At 52.7% G+C, this 21,439-nt stretch overlaps 5 protein-coding genes across 5 annotated transcripts in view; 3 read left to right on the forward strand and 2 right to left on the reverse strand.

Moving 5' to 3' along the window:
* gldc (glycine dehydrogenase (decarboxylating)) overlaps nt 1-944 on the reverse strand; it is a gene marked incomplete at its 3' end in the record, with an annotated part of 11,734 nt that extends 10,790 nt beyond the window's left edge. Inside the window, 2 exon segments of the mRNA XM_084468863.1 lie at nt 342-420; nt 563-944. Of these exon segments, the coding sequence (XP_084324989.1) occupies nt 342-420; nt 563-871 (388 nt within the window). The 5' untranslated portion in view covers nt 872-944.
* Nucleotides 1-21,439, forward strand: part of mvk (mevalonate kinase) — a 48,294-nt gene that overhangs the window by 23,475 nt on the left and 3,380 nt on the right. The window lies entirely within an intron of this gene.
* On the forward strand, nt 3,104-5,892 carry mboat4 (membrane bound O-acyltransferase domain containing 4). Its single transcript, XM_084467556.1, has 3 exons — nt 3,104-4,216; nt 4,436-4,639; nt 4,830-5,892. The coding sequence occupies exon 3, from the start codon at nt 4,845-4,847 to the stop codon at nt 5,796-5,798; it is 954 nt and encodes a 317-aa protein (XP_084323682.1). The 5' UTR covers nt 3,104-4,216; nt 4,436-4,639; nt 4,830-4,844; the 3' UTR covers nt 5,799-5,892.
* Nucleotides 5,876-10,700, reverse strand: coq2 (coenzyme Q2 4-hydroxybenzoate polyprenyltransferase). Its single transcript, XM_084467555.1, has 8 exons — nt 10,550-10,700; nt 9,984-10,307; nt 9,284-9,450; nt 8,811-8,932; nt 8,505-8,590; nt 8,280-8,413; nt 7,210-7,398; nt 5,876-6,297 (listed from the first exon to the last, which is right to left on the reverse strand). Exons 2-8 carry the CDS (start codon nt 10,264-10,266, stop codon nt 6,139-6,141), a joined length of 1,140 nt encoding a protein of 379 aa, XP_084323681.1. The 5' UTR covers nt 10,267-10,307; nt 10,550-10,700; the 3' UTR covers nt 5,876-6,138.
* LOC311343892 (zinc finger protein 462-like) lies at nt 11,115-21,358 on the forward strand. Its single transcript, XM_084468864.1, has 11 exons — nt 11,115-11,211; nt 11,364-11,424; nt 11,517-15,502; nt 15,813-16,042; nt 16,961-17,079; nt 17,232-17,411; nt 17,645-17,879; nt 18,116-18,258; nt 18,721-18,944; nt 19,705-20,647; nt 21,029-21,358. The coding sequence occupies exons 2-11, from the start codon at nt 11,415-11,417 to the stop codon at nt 21,160-21,162; spliced, it is 6,204 nt and encodes a 2,067-aa protein (XP_084324990.1). The 5' UTR covers nt 11,115-11,211; nt 11,364-11,414; the 3' UTR covers nt 21,163-21,358.

Here is a 21,439-nt window from a genome sequence, read left to right on the forward strand (position 1 = left end):
GAGATTGGTGCTGGTGGACGAGTTTCGCAAAAACAACTCCAAATATGTTCAGAGGAAGAGGAGCGGAGGGAGAGAAGGAAGAGGAGGAGAGGAGGAGAGGAGAGGAGCGCGCTTCACGCACGGCGGAGGCGCGCCCCCAGCCCGTGGTTAGTGGAGGAACATCAGATATCTGCTGAATAAATACTAAGATCTAGTATCTTTGGATATGTTGCGGTTTGGCCATTAGTAGGGTAACAAAAAGTGCAAACGCGTGAGACCTCCAGTTAAACATGCTGCTCTTTGTTGAGCCAGGCGACCACAAGCCAACAGGATCATTACAGAAGGACCCGAGGAGAACTCACAAAGTGGATCGTCCATCTTCATACTCCTCTGCATCCGAATGGCTTCGGGGATTGTGTTTTCGATTAACTGGGAGATCGTCTAGAAACAATAAATGATGTAAATAAAGCGCGTAAAAACAGCAATAAAACGTGTTTTACAAAAGACAACAAGAGATGATCCGGGTTGGTGTGATCAACAGTCGTGGTGTATCGCGGTGTGGTGTGATGTCAGGTGGTCCTACCTCCAGCCCCAGAGCGTCCAGCATCTCCCTCTTCTCCCTCTCACCTGGGCCGATGTGCCTCTCTGCGAAGTCGTCGTGCCGGGGCAGCGTCCTATCGATCTGCCGGGAGGACCGGCCCGCGGAGCTCCCGAGGCAGCGGACCGCGGAGGTCCCGAGGCACCGGACCGCGGGTCCGGCGAACTGGCGGGTCGCAACCCTAGAAGGAAGTTTCCCAACTAAGCGGGTCTTGGCACTGAGATGTCTGCAGGGAGAGAGGGGCCCCCCCGCCCGGGCGAGGAGGGCCCCCCAGGACCTGGCGCAGCTCTGCATCTTGAGATCACAACACGGGACGTGGATCTGAACCCTGCACCCTGTGCACTGCACTCTGTTGCCCGAAAATGACTCGGTCCTGCTTGGGGGACTCTCTACTTCAGACCACTCGATGGATACGCCTCCTGTTGCACAACCGGCAGCCAATCAGCGGAGGGGACGCTGCTGACGCGGTGACGAGCCCCGGTTCAACAGCTGCACAACTTTATCAGTTTATCACCTAAAAGTACCTCAGCTCCCAGGGAGCACAGACACGGGTTCACGACGCAATCTTGAAAAAAAGATGGAGTATGATGTAAACGTGTTCCTAGGCATGGATCTGTCTGGGGATTCAAACGGAGCTTTGTGAAATGAACACATTTAGGGTAGATAACAGTTTAGAGTCAACCCATCAGCAGGTTAATAATTGTGTGTGTGTGTGTGTGTGTGTGTGTGTGTGTGTGTGTGTGTGTGTCACACGTTGTGGAGCCTCCGGTCACGTGTGTTTTATTACAGTCCCGTGGAGGACTGGGGGCCAGGGACCTCTGAGTGGTCACCGAGAAGTACTAGTGCGTATATACACACACACACACACACACACACACATACACACGCACACACACACACACACACACACACACACACACACACACACACACACACACACACACACACACACATACATACATACATACATACATACAGGCCCGGTTCTACGGGGGTGCATAAGCATGCATTGCACCCCCAAAAAAATTGTTTGCACCCTCAATTGAAAAAAGGAGGGAGTGAATTATTATAATTTTTTTATAAATATGATAAAAAAAAATAAAACACTTGCTCACAAAACGAATTGTTCCATTAAATACCGTTGTTTGCTGCATTTATTTTGCTCACTAAACCGATAAGAACGTTATTATTATTATGACAGGTGCGCGTGAACTGCGCCCCGTCCGGCGGCGCGCACGTCAGTGACATTAAACTTCTTCGGCAGCAACAATTAGGCATTTACAATGGATATCCGAAAATAAAAAAGAACACCGCAAAAGAATCCAATACATCAGACAGTATAACCGTTGTGAACACTAGCACTAGCAACGCTAGCTCAATCCTGCCCGACTCGCTGCCTTTGCCGGCGCAGCTCTCACTCCCGGACAAGCAGCCTTTGCCGGCGCCACTGTGTTGTTCATAAGAACCCATATTTGCCAATTGTGTTTTGATTGTATTTATTTACAATCTTGTGAACTTTAAGAAAGGCACTATGTATTACTGATTACTTTTTGTGAAAATAACATTCCTAATTGGGTTTTATCTGTCAGCATTAAAAGTTTTGGGCAGCAGAATAAGCACTTATTGACATTAAGTGGTTCACATAAAGGTGCATCTCATAATATTAGAATATCAGGGAAAAGCTATTTTTTTGTAATTTAATTCAAAAGGTTCCATATAATCTAGATGTATTAGACATGAAGTGATATATTTCAAGCATTATCTTGTGAATGATAATGTAAAATTATTTTGTGACATTTAGTGGTTCACTTATATAAATACATGTGAGCATGTTTTATGTTTATGTTGTTAAATTATTTGGTCTCACAAGGCTACAGTGCTGCTTGAAAGTATGTGAACCTCTTGAGCCTTTTCAAATTTGATTTAATTTAACCATTATTAATTCATTCTCATATCCAAAGCTTGGATATCAATAAGCTAACGTTGCAGCTGAAATGTTCTCCACATCACAAGACATGATGTGATACCATCTTTTAAGCACAGTAAATGTTTTTGTCCCAACATGTAGTGCTTGTCTATCTACTGGTAGAAAGGCCTAGTGTAAAAAGCGAAGTCTGAACTGAAGCTGGGTAGCTGGTTTTACTATAGTACTGGTGCACCCCCTATAATCTCAGATGCACCCCAAGGCATTCTGTTCTGGAACCGGGCCTGCATACATACATACATACATACATACATATAAATATAGACCCCGTGTGTGAAGAAACAGCTAGTACTGATGAACGTTAACTTGCTGTCATGTTTCTTATGTTCTGGTTTGGTTCCAAAGAGCTTTGAGTCTAAACCTTGAGACTGAAAACCAAAGAAAACACGTTGTTGTTGAAGACCACAACAGCGTGTTGCTCAAGTATCGCTTACACTCGTCCTCCCGGGTCCTGATTCTGAAGAATATGCTGAATCAGCGGATCAGGCTTCACGGGTCAACACGATTACAAAATCAATTGGTGAAGACATACTAGACATTAGAGTATGCCTAATGCAAAGTATGGACAATCATTAAGTAGTGTGTGTTTTAAATAATCCTAACAAAAAACGTTAAGAATCCATGGCTTGCTGTCTTCTACCTTTTTATTGAATTCTGGCCCGCAGTGAACGCAGCTTTGAGACGCTCCCAAAACACTCTACTGACACCTAGTGGCTATGGGACAAAGTGACAGGTACACAGGGGAACCATTTATGGTTTTATATTCTCTGATAACCTTGTTCTGTCAGACCATTAAGACCAACGTTACCACGGTATCAAGCACAGCCATATTATACCACTTATAGCAGTAGTAAACAGAATACACAGCACATAGGGCATCTCCAGTCCTGGGTCCAGCCAAGTATAGATCAAGTATTAATAATGGAGGGTGTGGGATGATTATTGATAGGCAGCATGACCTGTGTACTGTAGACCAGGACCTCTGAGAGCACAGCTGGACAATGGATAACTTATCAATTAACTAATAGATTATGAATAAAAAGTCAAAAAGTAGTCATAAATAGTAACAAAATATATATACCTATTAGTATGTGATTATTGTATTATAGTGTGTATGTGCGTGTGTGTATGTGCCTGTGCGCGTGTGTCTGTGCGTGCGTTGCTAAGAAAGCTTGCAATGTGATGTAGCAAATAAACAGAACTATTCCTTCCTAGGATTCTGCTCAATGCAGCTTGTTAAACCAACAGCGTCTGGACACAGCAGGATAAAGGCTCTAATGGGCTCGTAGGCAAACAGGACGCAGGGTTGATCACGATAACAACCACGGGAACGGACACTGCCTGTGGGTTCCCCAGTCACTGAAGTATGGCTTTACACTATCTGGATCTACACCTGCAGGCCTCCATCAGCCTATCAGAGCTATGCGCTCAGGCTGTAGTCGCAGGTATTCCCTCGGCCCACCAATCAGAGCCCTGGTCTCCAAGCGCAGGGGTTAGGGTAAAGACTGAACGGAGTGACGGTGAAACACCAGTTCATTGACTGGTATGGACTGGTTGTGGGAGCAGCACTGGTTTCTGGGGCAGCAGTGTCTCCTGCTGCCGTTGGCTCTGCTGTACTCCCTGGGGGCCCGGGGCCGTCTCTCCCTGACCTGGAGGTTCGTATGAACGCCTCCACAGCTCAATACTTTATTAGACTACAGAGACCGTCTAGGGGAACAGTCTTAGTCCTATGTAGAAGAAGAAGAGTCAAAACCAGGTAGAAAGTGGGTGAAGTGTGTTAATGAAGAAGTCTGCAGCTCTTTGTGGCCGACTTGTCTTCCTGAGAGTTTGAGGCTGAAAACGTCCTCCACCTGAACGCCTGTTTCCCCGAGCAGGTACCTCTACCTGGGCCTGGGGGGGTGTGTGCTGGCCGTGGGCACCATGGGGGTCTACAGCCTGGTGGTCTTCGCGGCCACGCTGGGGTTCATGATGGTGGTGCTCTTGGCCCCCCCTGGCCGGGTCCACGGCTGGGTGTTCTGGGGCCAGATGCTGTGGCAGACCGTCTGCCACCTGCTCCTCCTCCAGGGAGGGGGCGTCAGGTAGGGGCCTCACCTCCGTTACACACATCTGTACATCTAGCTCTTCATCTGCATCTTACACGGTCGCTGCAGGTGGAAGTCCACCCCATTTTCTTTATCCAAAAATAGAATTGGTAAATAGAAAATCAGTCAAATCAAATCGATGCTCTTTAAAATGAACAAAAGATGAAAAAGGTTTCTGATCAAACAGGTAAACAGTTGTCCCATGACCCTGACGATCACCCTAATGGTCTCTGTTGTCCTGGAGCCCAGAGCGCAGGCGGCCGTCTCCTCCCTCATGCTGCTCACCCAGAGGGTCACCAGCGTGTCCATGGACCTCCAGGAGGGGCGCATCAGGCTGCCCCCCGGGGGGGCTGCCAGCTGGCCCCGCTTCCTCCTCTCTCTGGGCAGCTACGTGCTCAGCTTCCCCACCCTGCTGGGGGCCCCTCTGTACCCCTACACCCGCTTCGTGGGGTGTGTTGAGGGGACGGGCTCGGGGCCCCCGGCCCTCCCCCTGGTCTCGGTGAAGGTGCTGCAGGTCCTGCTCCTGGAGGGGGTCCGGGCCGGCCTCCTGCGGTGCCTCCAGGGCCAGGTGGCGGCGGCGGCAGCGGCGGGGCCGGCGGGGGAGTGCCTGTGGCTCTGGGGCGTGGCTCTGTCCCTTAGGATGCGCTACTACTCCCACTGGAGGATCAGCGAGGGCCTCAACCTGGCCGCCGGCTTCGGCCCTCGGGGGCCCGGCCGGAGCGGGCTTTCGGACGGAGACCCCTGGGCCACGGAGGCGTCCACCCGGGTGTCGGAGTTCGCCAGGCGGTGGAACGCCACCACGGCGGCCTGGCTGCGGCGGCTGGTGTTCCGGCGGGGCGGGCGCTGCCCCCTGCTCCTGACCTTCGGGTTCTCGGCCTGGTGGCACGGCCTGTGGCCGGGCCAGGCGGCAGGCTTCCTGAGCTGGGCGCTGGCGGTGAGGGCCGACTACGCTCTGCACCGCCACGTGGGGGCGGGGCTGACCTCCCGCTGGGGGAGGGCGCTGTACGGGGCCCTGGGCTGGGCCCACACCCAGATGGTCATCACCTGGGTGGTGCTGCTGGTGGAGGCCCGCGGCGTGGCGTCTCTGAGGGGGGGGGTCCTCCGTGCTTCTGTTCCCTCTTCTCAACGCCGCTCTGGCTCTGTGCTTTCTTCTTAAAGCCAGAGTGTTTTGTTAGACGTTTGTAATATATTATTATATATATTATAATAATATTATTACTAGTAGAGATTCGATGTGTTGAACGTTTTATTATTTTTAAAATTTGTTTATGAAATGTGTTTGTGCAAAATCAAGTTACATGCAATTTATTATTTTTTTTAATGTATAAAATACATTTTAAGTAAAGGATTGAAGTGAACAGCCTACGCCTGATTGGTCTCTCTGTAAGCAAACTTTACATTTCCCTTCATAAAAACATTTCATGGTAGAAATACAGCATAAAGGATAAAGCATCTAAAGGACGTGTGAGAAACAAGAACCCCCACGCCCATCCCCCTCAAGACGTGTGCACTTCTTCTCCCTGCAGTAAAGTCTCTCTCCTCTCCTTCCATAAGTTTCCGGTGACAATCCCCAGGAAGAGCAGCAGGCCCAGGTTCCTGTTGGACACAAAGGTCTTCCAGCAGGCCTCTGGTCTGTGGATGTCCAGCGAGTAGATCTAGGAGGAGGGATGGTCACTATGTTGGCTTTGATGCATTCTCATTCAGGGCCTTTAGCAAAAGCTTTTATATAAAGAGACTTACAATACGTACATTTGTCGGAAGAAAGAGAAACAATATATGGCTGTCGGTACAGTAAGCATCTTCATAGAAGAGTCAAGCACTAACAATCGCTAGGTTAACCCATTCCCCGTATACACTAACCATCGCTAGGTTAACCCATTCCCCGTATACACTAACCATCTCTAGGTTAACCCATTCCCCGTAGACACTAACCATCACTAGGTTAACCCATTCCCCGTATACACTAACCATCACTAGGTTAACCCGTTCCCCGTAGACACTACCCACCACTAGGTTAACCCATTCCCCGTATACACTAACCATCACTAGGTTAACCCATTCCCCGTAGACACTAACCACCACTAGGTTAACCCATTCCCTGTATACACTAACCACCACTAGGTTAACCCATTCCCCGTATACTAGGAGAAGATGCTTCACAATGCTAAGCACTATTTCTAAGTTCCAGGACGTACAACATACAATGAGTGAGTAAGAGGGGTGTGGGGGGTAAGGGGGGAGGCGATGCAGAGTCCAGGTGAGCTCTGAACAAGTTCACCTAGACTAGACTTAATACAAGATACAGGCTGAACACCCTCAAACGAAGCCCCCTCATGGAGGGCCCCTAGTCCCCTCATGGAGGCCCCTGGCCCCCTCATGGAGGGCCCCTGGCCACCTCATGGAGGCCCCTGGCCCCCTCATGGAGGGCCCCTGGTCCCCTCATGGAGGGCCCCTGACCCCCTCATGGAGGGCCCCTGGTCCCCTCATGGAGGGCCCCTGACCCCCTCATGGAGGGCCCCTGGTCCCCTCATGGAGGGCCCCTGGCCCCGCGGCCCCCAGGGGTCTACCTGGTGGCCGAGGTGCGCGGCCACGCAGGCCAGCGTCAGGTAGTAGGGGAGGGTCTGCTGGGCGTTGACCCCGGCCACGCCCAGCCCCGCCATCATGGCCACCGTGAAGCCCGTCAGCCAGGGCTTGGTCTGCTCCCGGAACATCAGCGCCGTGGACTTCACCCCGATCCTCACGTCGTCCTCCTTGTCCTACAGGGGCCCCAAGCACAGAGTGGAGCGGGTCAGAGGGAGGGGCAGAGGGAGGGTCAGAGCACAGAGCAGAGCGGGTCAGAGGGAGGGGCAGAGCACAGAGCGGAGCGGGTCAGAGGGAGGGGCAGAGCACAGAGCAGAGCGGGTCAGAGGGAGGGGCAGAGCACAGAGCGGAGCGGGTCAGAGGGAGGGGCAGAGCACAGAGCAGAGCGGGTCAGAGGGAGGGGCAGAGCACAGAGCGGAGCGGGTCAGAGGGAGGGGCAGAGGGAGGGTCAGAGCACAGAGCAGAGCGGGTCAGAGGGAGGGGCAGAGCACAGAGCAGAGCGGGTCAGAGGGAGGGGCAGAGCACAGAGCAGAGCGGGTCAGAGGGAGGGGCAGAGGGGGGCCCCGAATGGTGGAGCGTTCAACATCACAATGATCCACACTAGGGATCCACCCATGTGGATTCTTTAGAGCCAATGCTGATACCGATGTTTCTTCATCAGCCTTATCCGATGACCCATACGGCCCATCTTCTGGAGCCGCTTCTCCTTTAGCTCCCTCAATTGACATCATAAAAATGACACAATGATGATAACAAATGTTACAAGTCTCACTTTAAAAAAAGGAACATTTATTGAACTGTCTGTCTGTAAATCATGACGGGAAAAAATAACAAAAAACGGTGAACGTGTATCGTGTAAAAAAACGCTAATATTGGCTCACTACACAATGCTCTGTAATGGATTACAATGCTGTGTATTTCACTGTGTGTATTCCAATACACACATCAGTGAATGTTATCGTTAACGATGAATCATTACAACAAACTGCTGTAATTCCTCTATTAAACTCTTACAATAACCCTCCACCAACACGTGGTAGGAGGCGCTGGCGGTCACCTGATGAGCGTAGACGGTGTCGTATATCAGCGTCCACATCACCCCAGAGAAGTACAGGGGCAGGCAGACAGACCAATCACAGGAGCCCGCGACGGCCGACCAGCCCAGCAGCGCCCCCCAGTTGAAGGCCAGCCCTGGAGGACAGAAGGGGAGCCAGTGTCAGCGCGGCAGCGGTGGGAGCAGGTCTGTCTGTTGGGGGACGTGGTGGTAGTGAACGGAGCGTACCCAAGAAGAGCTGAGGCCAGTAGGTCACCCTCTTCATGAGCGGGTAGAGGACCACCAGAGACAGGGAGGCCGCGCCCAGCACGATGCTGTAGGTCACGCATTGAAGGTCAACGGACTGCCTTTAATGGACTGTGTTTAAAAGTGCTTTGCAATTAGTGCCTCACATTCACTCGTTCATACAAACATTCCCAGATTAATACCCACGACAGCATATTCAAGCATGAAAGGCAACAACCAGCTCGTTGGGAGCCATAAGTAATTAGTAATAATTAGGTCACGTGTCTCCATAAGGATCTGGACGGTCACCTGTAGTAGTTGAGGCAGAGAAGGACCCCGAGGCCCAGAGACAGCTGTCCTCCCAGGAACACCAGCGCCTGGAACTGGGACACAGCGCCCGCGGCGATGGGCCTGCTGGCCGTCCGGGACACCTGCACCCACACAGTCAGTCAGTCAGGGACACCTGTACCCACACAGTCAGTCAGTCAGTCCGGGAGACCTGCACCCACACAGTCAGTCAGTCAGTCCGGGAGACCTGCACCCACACAGTCAGTCAGTCCGGGACACCTGCACCCACACAGTCAGTCAGTCAGGGACACCTGCACCCACACACGCCTGCTACACCTCACAAAGCGGTGAATTTAAACAAAGCCTCATTCCATATACACCGACTGACTGAACAATTCATGTAAATGCAAACCCATACACAATTATACATTCAATATTTTGGGATCCAAAAGAAAATGCTTTATATTTTAAACAGCTGTTGATGTTTGTAATACCTTTCGGTCGAAGTCTTTGTCCCACATGTCGTTGATGGTGCAGCCGGCTCCCCTCATCAGCACCGCCCCGGCCCCAAACAGGGTCAGCATGCCCAGGTGGGGGAGGCAGCCCGGGTCGGAGGCCAGCCCGATGCTCCAGGCGCAGGGGAGATACAACAGCCACGTCCCTGCAGCCCAAAGACCAGTTAGGAACGGTCGCAGGGCACTGGTCCCAGACACACACCTTCCACAAGGTGGACCTTAGAGTGGAGCCTTCACATATGAGCAGTCAGAAAGAAATGAAGCGCCGCTCTGATTCAGAAGATCGGCCATATTGGGATGGAGGCCATTAGCATCCAGTGAGAGGATGGTTGTTGGTGGTGGTGGTCTGGTGAAACAGCTGGGGAGGTTCTGACCAGCTCAGAGGTGTGGCTTTAGGCGACTGCTATTACAAGTAATGGATTACATACAGTATACAAAGCAAGGAGACGAAACACACTCTCAGGCGACAGTAGTTCAGGGAGAGAGCGGGTCGTCTGGACATCAGAAGGTTGCTGGTTTGATCCCAGGCAGCTACTAAGTACCTACAGTATGGATGTGTGCCCCTGAGCAAGACACCTGACCCCGCAGTCCCCTTGCCTGGTGGACACCGCGGGCGTGTATGAATGAATGGGTGAATGTGAAGAAGTGTCCCACGCTATAAGACGGTATCTATAGTTACCTATGGGTTTATCCATCCTCATCAGCCGGAGGTAGGGCTGGACCCCGGGCGGTGCCATGTTGACGACGGCCGCCGCAGACACACCGAACGCCCTCCGCCCTCCGGTCACCGCCGGCCGCCGGGCGGACAGAAGAGACGCGGTCCGGCCGTGAGCGCCGGGGGGTCCGGCTCCACTCCTCCGGTCCACAGAGCAGCGGGAGAGGGCGGACAGGTGGGAGACGCAGGGCCCGAAGGAGCTGCTCCTCACAGCCCGGAGCGGGCCGCTCAGGGAGACGGTAAACATGGTGCCGTGCGTCCGCCGAATGAACCACAGAGCCGTCACCTCTGCCGGAGGGGACACGGGATCACACACAATGGTTCTGCTTACAATGGTGGTCTTTTGTCACTGCATTGTCGAGTGAAGAAGAGACCTGGGTGGTCCGTGTGACACACTCCGGACTACAGAGACAGCCCTTTGTATTGAGTTCTTTCAAACTTTAACACTGAATATTATTTAATGCTTTAATACTGAATCCACCCTGAACTGATTCAACCTTCACGCTCCAGCCTGCCTGAAGCCAGTGTACCTGATGATGGACGGACAGCTTCATGACGGAGACGGAAGACTCTCTACAGTGAGATGAGCAGCCTTCAACAAAAGACCAGAACCAGAGACCACAGACGGACCTCCTCCAGAGACCACAGACGGACCTCCTCCACTGGTCCAGACCGACAGCTCTCCGGTCCGCCCGGAAATGGGTCCGGGGAGAAACAACAGAACACAACCGTGTGAACCACAGAGAGATTTATTCTCTAAAGAAAATAAGAGTTGCATATATATATATATATATATATATATATAGTTTTACTAACCATGTCTATTTCAAGTCGTTTGAAACGAGATCCTACATCTCCTGAATTACGAGCATTTGTTGACTTGAATGCCGGGCTACGATTTAAAACTGCATATATAACTCCATGTTATGTACAATCATTGGTTTACGGGCTGAGTAACGTGTGTGATTTCCAAATTAATTCAATTAATTTGATAAAACATCGGAATTTTGAACGGAAGTCGTCACTGAAGGGATCTTGTTCCGGAAGTCACGTGGCTCCCTGTTCGCGGGACAGTAAACTTTCCCGGTACAGCAACAAAACCTCCCGATCCCACCACACCAGGCGGCTTGTTGATCAAACCTGTTAGTGCACAGCCTCCACAGCGAGGCTCCGCGTAGCGCCCTCTTCCCCTGTGAGTACCGTCACCATGGAGATAGTAGAGATGGATGTGTAGAGTCACCGTGCAGACAGATGTGTAGATCCAGATGTACTGATGGAGATGCATGGGGCTACACACAGCAGGAGGCGGCCTCAGGACGGACTAATGAGTATTTATTCCTTCAGCTACCAAACCTGTGATTGTGTCTTCGTCGCCGGGTGTTTGAATGCAGAAAAATGAATCGAGGTACGTACTGAATGCATGTATTGGCATGCTGTTTTGACGCTGGTTTTGTTTGCTCTTAATGTTAACATTCGGGGTATTTTTCAATCTCCTAGATTCAAGAGGCTCTACGGGCAAGGCAAGCCTCCTCAGCGGCAATGAGGTCCTCCCACTCCAGAGGTACAAGTGCAATCACTGTGTCCTCGTCTTTGCGTCCAAGCTAGAGCTGTTGGAGCATCTGGGCAAGGACCACGACCTGGACGTAGACAAGGCCATCAGGAACGCTGCCCGGTCAGGCCAGCCGACCAGCAACCGGGTCCTCCCAGTCCAGAGGTTTAAGTGCACTCACTGCGTCCTCGTCTGTGCGTCAAAGCTACAGCTGTTGGAACACCTGGGCAAAGAGCACGGCCTGGACGTGGAGGACGCCATCAGAAAAGCCGGCAAGCCAGGTCCCCTGACCAGCAGCCAGACCCCCCAGGTCCCGAGGTTCCAGTGCAGTCACTGCGTCCTCATCTTTGAGTCCAAGCTCGTGCTGTTGGAACACCTGGGCAAAGAGCACGGCCTGGACGTACACAAGGCCATCCGGAACGCCACCTCGTCAGCCATGGAGGACGCAGCGGCCAACAAGAAGCCCTCAAATGACATCGCCGGAGAGAAGGGCGCATCAGCGCTGCAGCCTGAGGAAAACAAGCTGAACGCAGCGCCGGACATGTTGAGTAGAGTAAAGGTAAATAAGCCAGTGGCCAATGAAAAGAGCAATCCCCTTACTGCGAAGCCTACCTCAAAAAAAAAGAATTTTTCCAACCTGGCAGGCCGTGTGAAAGGAAGCCAAGAAACATCCAGAAAGATCACGCAGTACTTCACAGCATCTTCTGGGCAAAATGTTAAATCTTCCTTCTATCAGGTGACGTCACCTGACCTGGTACATGCAAATACTGCAAAGAAAACATTAATCTTGCGAAAAAGTAATCCGGCCACTAATCTGAGCAATGGTTGTGCATCGCCATTCAAATCTTCTGGTCCTCCCAGTGATTTAGACGTTCCATTGATCACTGAACCGACTAAGAGAGTCCTTGAAGACCCTGTCATTCCTCTTGCTAAGAAACCTAAGCAGGGTTTGATAAAGATTAGATTGCCAAGATCTACACCAAGAAATGAACTGAGCACTGGGGAGGAAGCTCATAAATCACCCAAAGATGGAATTAACGACAAACAACACAACGGAAATGCTGATATTTCTCTGGAAGATAATCCTTCAAAAAAAACTCCTCCATCCAAAACGGTCCGACCAGACCTGAAGTGTGACTCGTGCACATTTGGTCACAAGTCTGTGGTGGCCATGTTTGTGCACTACCAAGTACAACATCCTGACATAGTTATTACTCTGGATCAGATCAGACGAACCAGAGCTTTGGTCTCCGACACGAAACCTCTGTTACCTGAAACGGGTTCGGAAGACCTCAACATGGACGCACCGAGTCAGGAGGAGACACCAACGGACCCTTCTGAGGAAAGTCCTTCTTCAGGTTCTCCTGAGAGAACAACGGTCCAGTCCCCGTCGCTACCTGAAGAAATCCCATCTGCTGTAAGTCCCCCAGGTTCCCCTGCCCCTCCTCCTCAGGGGCAGCACCCCGTTGTGGACGCCGCCGCTTCTCCCCGCAGCGTCCGCAGCGTCCGAACCCCGACTCCCATACCGAGCGGTCACAAGAGCCAGCGGGGCGCCAGCCCTCCAGGGGTGGAACCCTGCAGCGCAGCAGAGGAGAGAGAGGCGGAGGTGTCCCCCGTGGTCAGTCGTCCTCGGATCGCTAAGAAACCCCTCGGTGGCCACCGGACCCCGCCCGAACACGAGGACCCCGTCCAGAAGGAGTCCTGCTCTGGAGTGGAAGCCCCCGCCAGTCCTGCCGACGCCCTCCAAGACCGAGGCAGCGGTGAAGCCAAAAGGGCAGAACTGGTGACTGGTAGGTCGCGTGTCAAGAACTTATTCTTCTGCCCGCATTGCAACTATGGGAACTGTGTTTTAAGACTGGTTCTGGTTCACTTTAAAATCAAACACAAAGGGTTTCAAGCAACCACACAATCGATTTCCAATTACACTGCATCCATTCACAGAAAAATGAAGAAATCTAAATCTCTAAACAAAGAGATTAGTGTTTTGTCCTCTGGTCTGCCTGTCCCCATCCTGCAGGGAGAGGACTTTTTCTTTTGTCACATATGTAACTACGGTAACCAGCTAGTAGCGAGGGTTATGGACCATCAGAATAAGTCGCATCCTGAGATGGTTAAGAGATCCAAAAGGCAAATATTAGAATATACTGCTGAGGTTTATGAACAACCGCGGGAAGAACAGTTGAAGTTTGAGGCTCTCAGCCGGCTGCCCGATTCACCGCTTGAGAGAAAAGTCGTACCCTTCATTTGCCACAAATGTGACTACACTGCCTTGAATGCGTATCTTTTAAAAAGGCATTTAAGGAGAACTCACCAAATTAATCAAAGTGCTGAAAAGATTTTAAGAACGGCTTTTGCTAAAGGACGTATAGAGGAAGGTTTCCACTGCCAGTGGTGCAATTTCTCAGACAAGAAAGCGGAAAGAGTCTTTGAGCATTACAAAGAAAGGCACAAATCCAATGTAAGTAGCCTTAAACACATCATAAATCACTTCCACATGGCTCCCAAAGACACCCCCTCTAAAAAGCCAAAGGACCCCACGTCTCCAGCGATGAGATGGGATCAAGGATCGGGGACCAAGAAGGCCAAGACCTTCTCATGCAAGACATGTTCCTTCAAAGGTAGCTCATCGAAAGGCCTCACAAAACACAATCGAACCGTTCATCTCCGCTCTGTGAAGGGAAAGGCTTCAGCGTTTGATGATCTCAGTAGTGGGGGTGATGACGAAGCAGATGGTCAGCATGAAGTGCTTGACTATAATATGGCCCCTCAAACACTGGAACCATCACACCGTCTTTCGGCCCCAAGTACCCCTTCTTCTAGATCGTACATGTGCCGTTGCTGTTCCTTACTATTTACTACCTGGCAGGGACTCAAGATTCACTATGGAATGAAACACTTTGAGGAGTGGAAGAGTCAGCCGGCCCTGTTTGAGGAGGACGAGGCTATGCTGGAGGGGGACAGGACGAAGGGGAACGTGGTCTACAAGTGCCCTTGGTGTGTGTATGCGCACACGACGAGGCCTGGAGTCATCGCTCACTGCTGTGCCAGACATCCAACCAAGAAGATTAGAGCGGAAGGGTTTGAAAGGCATTTTGCCCATGTGCCCCATGCGTCAAAAGGCGTCACCCCCCGCTCCAGAGTCCGTGTCGGGGGGTACATGTGTCAAACCTGCAAAGAGGTCTGTCGCTCCCTAAAGAAATTCAACCTGCATAACATGAAATGCCATGGGGATTCCGTTTCATGTGTCCTCAAACCTGCTGCTAAATACACGCTAACAAAGCAACTGCTGTCTAAATACCAGGGTTCTCAGGGCTCCCTGAAGAAGGGCTTCTCCAAGAAGAAGCAGCCTGGGCTGATGAAATGCCCGCTGTGCAAACACGTCGGCAAGAGCAAAGAGGCCTTGGCTAAACATGTCGACGCCTGCAGCAAGAGCATGCGTGACGTATTTAAGTGCACTGTTTGTTCCTATATCACATTATCAAACAAATATCTGAGACAACATTATAGAACCAGGCATGGGATCGATTCCAAAGCATCTGCGATGGAGTACACCGCTGTGAGCTATAACTGTAAGCTCTGCCCGTATGTGTCTTCAAAACGTAGATATCTGGTCTGCCACTACACAAAGTCTCATGGAATGGACCCTCCTGGGGAGTTTGAAGACAACAAATCCCTGGAGTGTAAGAAGTGCAGTCAGATGTTCAAGTCCTCCAGTGGTCTAAGTGCCCACTACACCAGCGTTCACTTGACACATTTTCAAATGGACTTTAAAGTGCTCTTCCGCTCAGCCAAGCGGCGCGCGGTGGCCGGCTACGCGTGCCACTACTGCAGGCTGGAGGTCCAGACCACCAGGGAGCTGGGGGTGCATCTGGACCTCCACAGGGAGCAGGAGAGGAGGACCACGTCCAGCGGGGCCGTCACCACCTCCGCTCAGGTAGGCCTGAAGTCCTGTGTTCTTCACTCTCAACATAAAGGTTTTGGTTGATTTGTATTCTACCTAAAACTGGGCGGTATATTTGCATCTTAAATTTCAGTGTGGTGATGTTGTCTGTTTGTATATTATTATTATCATAATTGTTTCAACTCAAATGTTCTCTTCTTTATTATTATTAGTTGTTATTCTGTTCCGTATGTAAAAGTGTATAAGTGGACAGTATTCCCAGTATGAGTATATTCCCAGTATTCCCAGTATGAGTTGTGTTTATGCAGCTGCCAATCGACGTGGTCTTTGGTTTTACTTCCAGTGCAACGGGAAAGGGGCGTCACCAAAGCCCCAGACTGGCCCGGACCCCGCCCCGGACCCTGCCCCTGCCCCTGAGAAGGGCCCCCCCGGGTCCGAGGCCCACGCCTGTGGACTCTGTGGCCGCTGGTTCCCTTCCCTGGTGGGCCTTCGTGTCCACGAGCGCCGCAGCCACGGGGACGAGGCGGCGGGGCAGAGGCCCGACCCGGGGCTCGCCGCCCGCTCCAGGAGCCGGTGAGTGGACCTTCAGCGGTGTAGACCTGGTGGTAGACCTGGTGGTAGACCTGGTGGTAGACCTGATGGTAGACCTGATGGTAGACCTGGTGGTAGACCTGGTGGTAGACCCGATGGTAGACCTGGTGGTAGACCCGGTGGTAGACCTGGTGGTAGACCTGATGGTAGACCTGGTGGTAGACCTGATGGTAGACCTGGTGGTAGACCTGGTGGTAGACCTGATGGTAGACCTGATGGTAGACCTGGTGGTAGACCCGATGGTAGACCTGGTGGTAGACCTGGTGGTAGACCTGGTGGTAGACCTGGTTCAGAGGTCCGCTCTCAAAGGGCCTGGTGGTACCAGACTCCCTCCTGGACACTAGGGCTCAACCGTTTGGGGAAATCATCGAATTGTGATTATTTCGACCAATATTGCGATTTAGCATTACATTTTTTGTTGTTTGTTGTGTTATTCACTAAACAAGCATTACATAATTCAAGTATAACCAACACAACATTGGAAGCAGTCAACATATGCAAACTGCTCTTTCCTTTAGGCCAGGCCTATGTGTTGAGATGAATCAATGTTATAACATCTTTATTTAACTATTACTATAACTATATTACGAATCTTACTGATCTCAAGTCAGTAACAGTTACTGACTTGAGATCAGTTCTGACTTGAGATGCTCCAGGACGCCCCGGGGGGGGCGTGGCGTTCCGCTGGAGTAGTGCTGCCGGCCCGGCCCGTAGGAACCCAGACCTGGGGACCAGAGCAGAGAAACATGTGTGCATTCGGTCAGGATTCTACTCTGGATGTTTTGGAGCCTTGTGGTTGGCTGCGTTAAGGCGTGGGCTCCCTCTACAGTCTTTAGTGATTATTGACCAGATGATTGTAACGGCGCCTGATTGGAGCGCTCCTCCTTCTGTTCCTCACAGCTTTGACCAGTGCACCATGTTTCGGCCCGGGAGCCTGAAAGCGTTCCACTGTCTGATCTGCGCTTATCGCACCAACCTACTGTGTCTGCTCAGGAGCCACTTCCGGAAGAAACACCCAGGTGAGAGAGAGAGACACACACACACACACACACACACACACACACACACACACACACACACACACACACACACACACACACACACACACACACACACAGCTGTACAGACCTACCTTCTCAGACCCATGTAAGCATCGTCAGTTCTGCTCCAGACGATCTGGCCGCCCAGAGCACTGGTCCATCGGAGAGCGTTGAGGAGGAGAAGGAGCAGGAGGAGGACAGCCCCCCAGCAGCGGGGGACCGCCAAGCAGAGTGGGACCCCCCTGCTGCCCCACCAGACCTCCACAAGCACCCCTCCCCGGCCCCCTCCCCAGCAGCCAAAACAAGCAAACGCAAGTGACCCCTTTTGTCTTTGTATTTGTGAATACATTTGTTGAGATACTAAAGAGCAGTTGGAGACAGTGCTCTGCTGCAAGGGTTGCCAGATTGGGCAGGAATTCTGGCCCAATCTGGCAACCCTGTTAGGAGAGTGCCTACATGAGGCCTGTGAATACGTTTGTTGGGTTATTACTGTCATTGCCCACACGATGGCGGCGGTGTGAACGTGTTCTCTCGTCCATTACAGACTCTGTCTACTCTGAGCCCGCGGAGGTCCAGAGACAGCTAAGTCACTACAGGTCAATGGCGCCGACCAATAGCGTGGCTCCACCGGCCGCCGAGGTGCCCGGCGACAGGCTGCTGCTCTGCGAGTTCTGCGAGTTCTCGAGCGGACACTGGTCGAGCGTGCGGCGTCATTACATGAACATCCACAGCAAGAAGGTGCACCGCTGCAGAGACTGCAGCTTCTTCACGGGCCTCAGGTGGGAACTCCCTCAGAGTGGACGCCCTTACAGTCAGTCCCAGTTCACCAAACGACGGCACTGGGATGTCCTTTGGAGCTTTGTTGCGACAGCGAGGTCTGGACTCGTGTGATCCACGTGCTCCACCAGTTCCGAGAGAAGTTCCGAAGGTTTCTGCTGAAAGCGAGCGGTGTGAGTCAGGCCTGTGGTTGTAAAGGCTTCCTGTTTCCTCTTGTCTGCCTCGTCTCTTCGTTTAGGAGGAAGCTGGATCTGCACAAGAAGACGGGTCACTCCGGCGGCCCGGCGGAGCCCCCGCCTCAGAAGAGCCTCCGCTGCCCGCTGTGCCTCTACCACACCCCGAGCCGGGACCGCCTGGTGGACCACGTGGTGCTCCACCGCCGTAAGCAAACCAAAGCTGCTTGTTCCCATCCCAGGACCGGACATTCCTCGGTACCGGCGAGTATCGACGAGTCTGTGCTCCGATCCGATCGCATGACTCCTTTACTACACGGGCAGAGAGCGTCACAAACACCACGGCGTTACGCTGCGGTCGTTAACGCTCGGAGGTGGAAAGTCGGAATGGGAAACACGTCACACTTGACCTGCGTGCGTTCGAGCTACCAAGATGATGCTCACGCTTAACTAGAAGAATACAAATGTATTATTATAATTATAGATTATAAATGTTAATGATGTAGTTCTGAAAAAGAATAATTGTTGACAGTAAGTGTAGCGACTTTTATTGAAGAGTAGCCTTCAATAAGAACAAGTGCTATTAATAGTTACAATGCTAGATGCTGATCGGTGTATACTCTGTCTCGGCCCAAACTCAACCCCCCCCCCCCCCCCCCCCCCCCCCCAGAGGAGCGCGTGGCTCCCATCGAGCTGCGCCGGTCCAAGCTGTCCCGCTACCTGGCGGGCGTGGTGTTCCGCTGCCAGGAGTGCACCTTCACCTGCGGGAGCGCCGGCGCCCTGGGGACCCACGCGCTGAAGCACGCCCCCGCCGGGCCCTACGCCTGCAGGCTCTGCTTCTTCCGCTGCCCGCGGCTGAGCCAGCTGGAGGCGCACCTGTGTGATAAGCATCAGGTGAGAAGCTCTGGGCCGACGCGCCCGGGTGCAAAGGTTGGGAAGCTCAGAGTATTCCGGTTGGGAGGAAGGAGGAAGTCAAATTCCTCCTTGGTGGAGTGCGTGGAATGTAGCGGCCTGGCAGGGTTTCCCCTTCACCCAAATCATCACACTTTAATTCGGATTGCAGTGTTTCCCACACATAGGCCAATGTGTGGCGCAGCGCCACAGATTCAACAACGAGCGCCACAAATGAATTGATTCCGCTTTTTTGATTTTAACGCGTTTTTTTAAGTATAAATATCTCACACTCTCACAACAAATGTCACTCCAAAAAAAGAAAAATACCCGTTAGATCTCTCGTTGCTTCGGACGAGCAACTCCGCCAACCCGTACCAACCCTTCCCCCCGTCAACAATCCCGTCTGCCCCCCCCCCACCCTGTTATAATGTAAGCATTATAAGATTCTACAGAGTCCCACTCCGGCCAAAAACCAAAAGTTGCCAACCCTGCAGGGGTTGGCACCACACATTGCTACCTGGTCTGTGGGAAACACTGGGATTGCATTCATTCATTTCCTGTTCATTCTGCGTACTGGAGATGTGAAGTCCCTCGATTTACTGTTTTCTTCGGCCAGAGCCACTCCTGTTTCTGAAACATTGTGTCATAACTATTCATGTGGTTCACGTGTCTGAACGTGAGGACATGGGGAGCACATTGTACGTCGCAAGAAGCTAAAGAATTCAGTCCAAAGTTCCTTTTCTCCGTGTGTCCCGTCCAGGTGGAGAGGAACCATGAGCTGGTGGGACAGGTGAACCTCGACCACCTGGGAGCGAGGGCTGGGGGGGAGGAGGAGGAGGAGGAGGAGGAGGAGGAGGACGCAGGGTCCAGCCCGAGGGAGGGCAACCAGGAGGACGAAGAGGTGGTCACCGAAGGGTGTGACAAGGTTCACCGGCAAGAGGAGCAGGAGGAGCAAGAGGAGCAGGGGGAGGAGGAGGAGCAAGAGGAGCAGGGGGAGGAGGAGGAGCAGGGGGAGGAGGAGGCGCAGGGGGAGGAGGAGGAGCAAGAGGAGCAGGGGGAGGAGGAGGAGCAGGGGGAACAAGGCGTCACATCAGGGCCGCTCCACACCGGAGCGCAGGAGCCTCTGAGAAGTGAGGAGGAAGAGGAGAGGCAGCGACGTCACGATGTGCGACCGACGGCAGCACCGACGGGCTCGGAGGAGGACTGTTTTGGGGGTGTAGGGTTCACGAGCAAACCGAGGGCTGGGGGCGCGGCCTCGGAGCCGGAGGACGGGGGGGCCGCGGGCACCCCCCACAACCACGGACCCCCCGGGGGGCGGGGGGCAGAAGACGGGCAGACCCGCAGGTCTTCACCGGACCGGGAGGCTCAAAGGGCCCCCGGCGCGTCAGAGAGCCGGCCGCCGGTCGGCCCTCCCCTCCCAGACGGAGCAGCAGACGCTGAGCGCTCCGAGGAGCCCTTCCTGAGTCTGGAGGTCCCGGGAGACCAGCGACGGGGACGGGCCGATGAGCTGGGGAGCCCCGAGATGCCCGTACTGGAGAACGTCTACCTGGACCACAGACTCCCCAGGCAGGGTTCCCTCCAGCACGGCGAGCCCGGGGGGCAGGAAGCGCCCGGAGAGGAGACCAGCGGCGGAGGAGCCCAGCGTCCGGGCCGGAGGGGGGCCCCGGGGGGCTCAGAGGAACCCGAGACGTCTTCGGCCAAAGGTAAGGGTCCGGTAACGCTTACAACCGGGAGCCAAGATAAACAATCACACGTTTGTGCGTGGTAACCGTAGAAGCTATTCAATGACTGAACTGTGACTCACCCCTTCATTTGATTCATGCCCACAGAATGACTACCTTAACTGAAGTTAATGTGTCCTCCTCCGTTTGCATTCGCTGCACCTCATCATTAAGACGCTCCTGTGATTGGATTTGTGTGAAACATTAAATACTGTGGACAGGAGGAGCCACACTGTGACGTGTACCTGTACCCTGTACCCGTACCTGTACCCTGTGTACATGTACCTGTACCCTGTACCTGTACCCTGTACCTGTATCTGTGGTCTCAGAGCTCAACTGAGTCCGTCTCTCTCCTGTCCCCAGGTACCTCCTCAGACCACAGCGCCGCCGCCCCGCCGCCTACTGAAGCCCACGGGACGTTGAGCTGCACTTACTGCGGACGCATCTTCTGCTGCGCCGCCGAGCTGCAGGGTCACGTCAAGAGGCACAGGATGTAGAACCAGAGGCACAGGATGTGGAACCAGAGGCACAGGATGTGGAACCAGAGTCACAGGATGTAGAACCAGAGGCACAGGATGTAGAACCAGACGGACGGTCCAGAGTTCCATCAAGAGGAACAGGATGTAGAACCAGATCAAGAGACTGATGGTCAGACCAGCTGCTGACTGTCTTTGTATATAAGTTGTTTTACCGTTTTATTGACCGTATTGGATTATATTTTATTAACTTTGTAGAACTCTTTTCGTTTCAATGTCTGGACCTTTTGTTTCTTAA

Source organism: Micromesistius poutassou (genome assembly GCF_964030765.1).
Source record: "Micromesistius poutassou genome assembly, chromosome: 5".
In the NCBI taxonomy this organism is placed as follows: Eukaryota; Metazoa; Chordata; class Actinopteri; order Gadiformes; family Gadidae; genus Micromesistius; species Micromesistius poutassou.

Excerpts from the sequence above, each read along its gene's own strand:
- mboat4 (XM_084467556.1), top strand. The coding sequence starts at position 4,845 with ATGACCCTGACGATCACCCTAATGGTCTCTGTTGTCCTGGAGCCCAGA.
- coq2 (XM_084467555.1), bottom strand. The coding sequence starts at position 10,266 with ATGTTTACCGTCTCCCTGAGCGGCCCGCTCCGGGCTGTGAGGAGCAGC. Across the intron at positions 8,591-8,810 it reads CTCTGCCTCAACTACTACAG|CATCGTGCTGGGCGCGGCCT; the intron begins GTGACCGTCCAG and ends CGTGACCTACAG. Across the intron at positions 8,414-8,504 it reads CTGGCCTCAGCTCTTCTTGG|GGCTGGCCTTCAACTGGGGG; the intron begins GTACGCTCCGTT and ends TCTGTCCTCCAG.
- LOC311343892 (XM_084468864.1), top strand. Across the intron at positions 16,043-16,960 it reads GCCGCCCGCTCCAGGAGCCG|CTTTGACCAGTGCACCATGT; the intron begins GTGAGTGGACCT and ends TGTTCCTCACAG. Across the intron at positions 17,080-17,231 it reads CTTCCGGAAGAAACACCCAG|ACGATCTGGCCGCCCAGAGC; the intron begins GTGAGAGAGAGA and ends GTTCTGCTCCAG.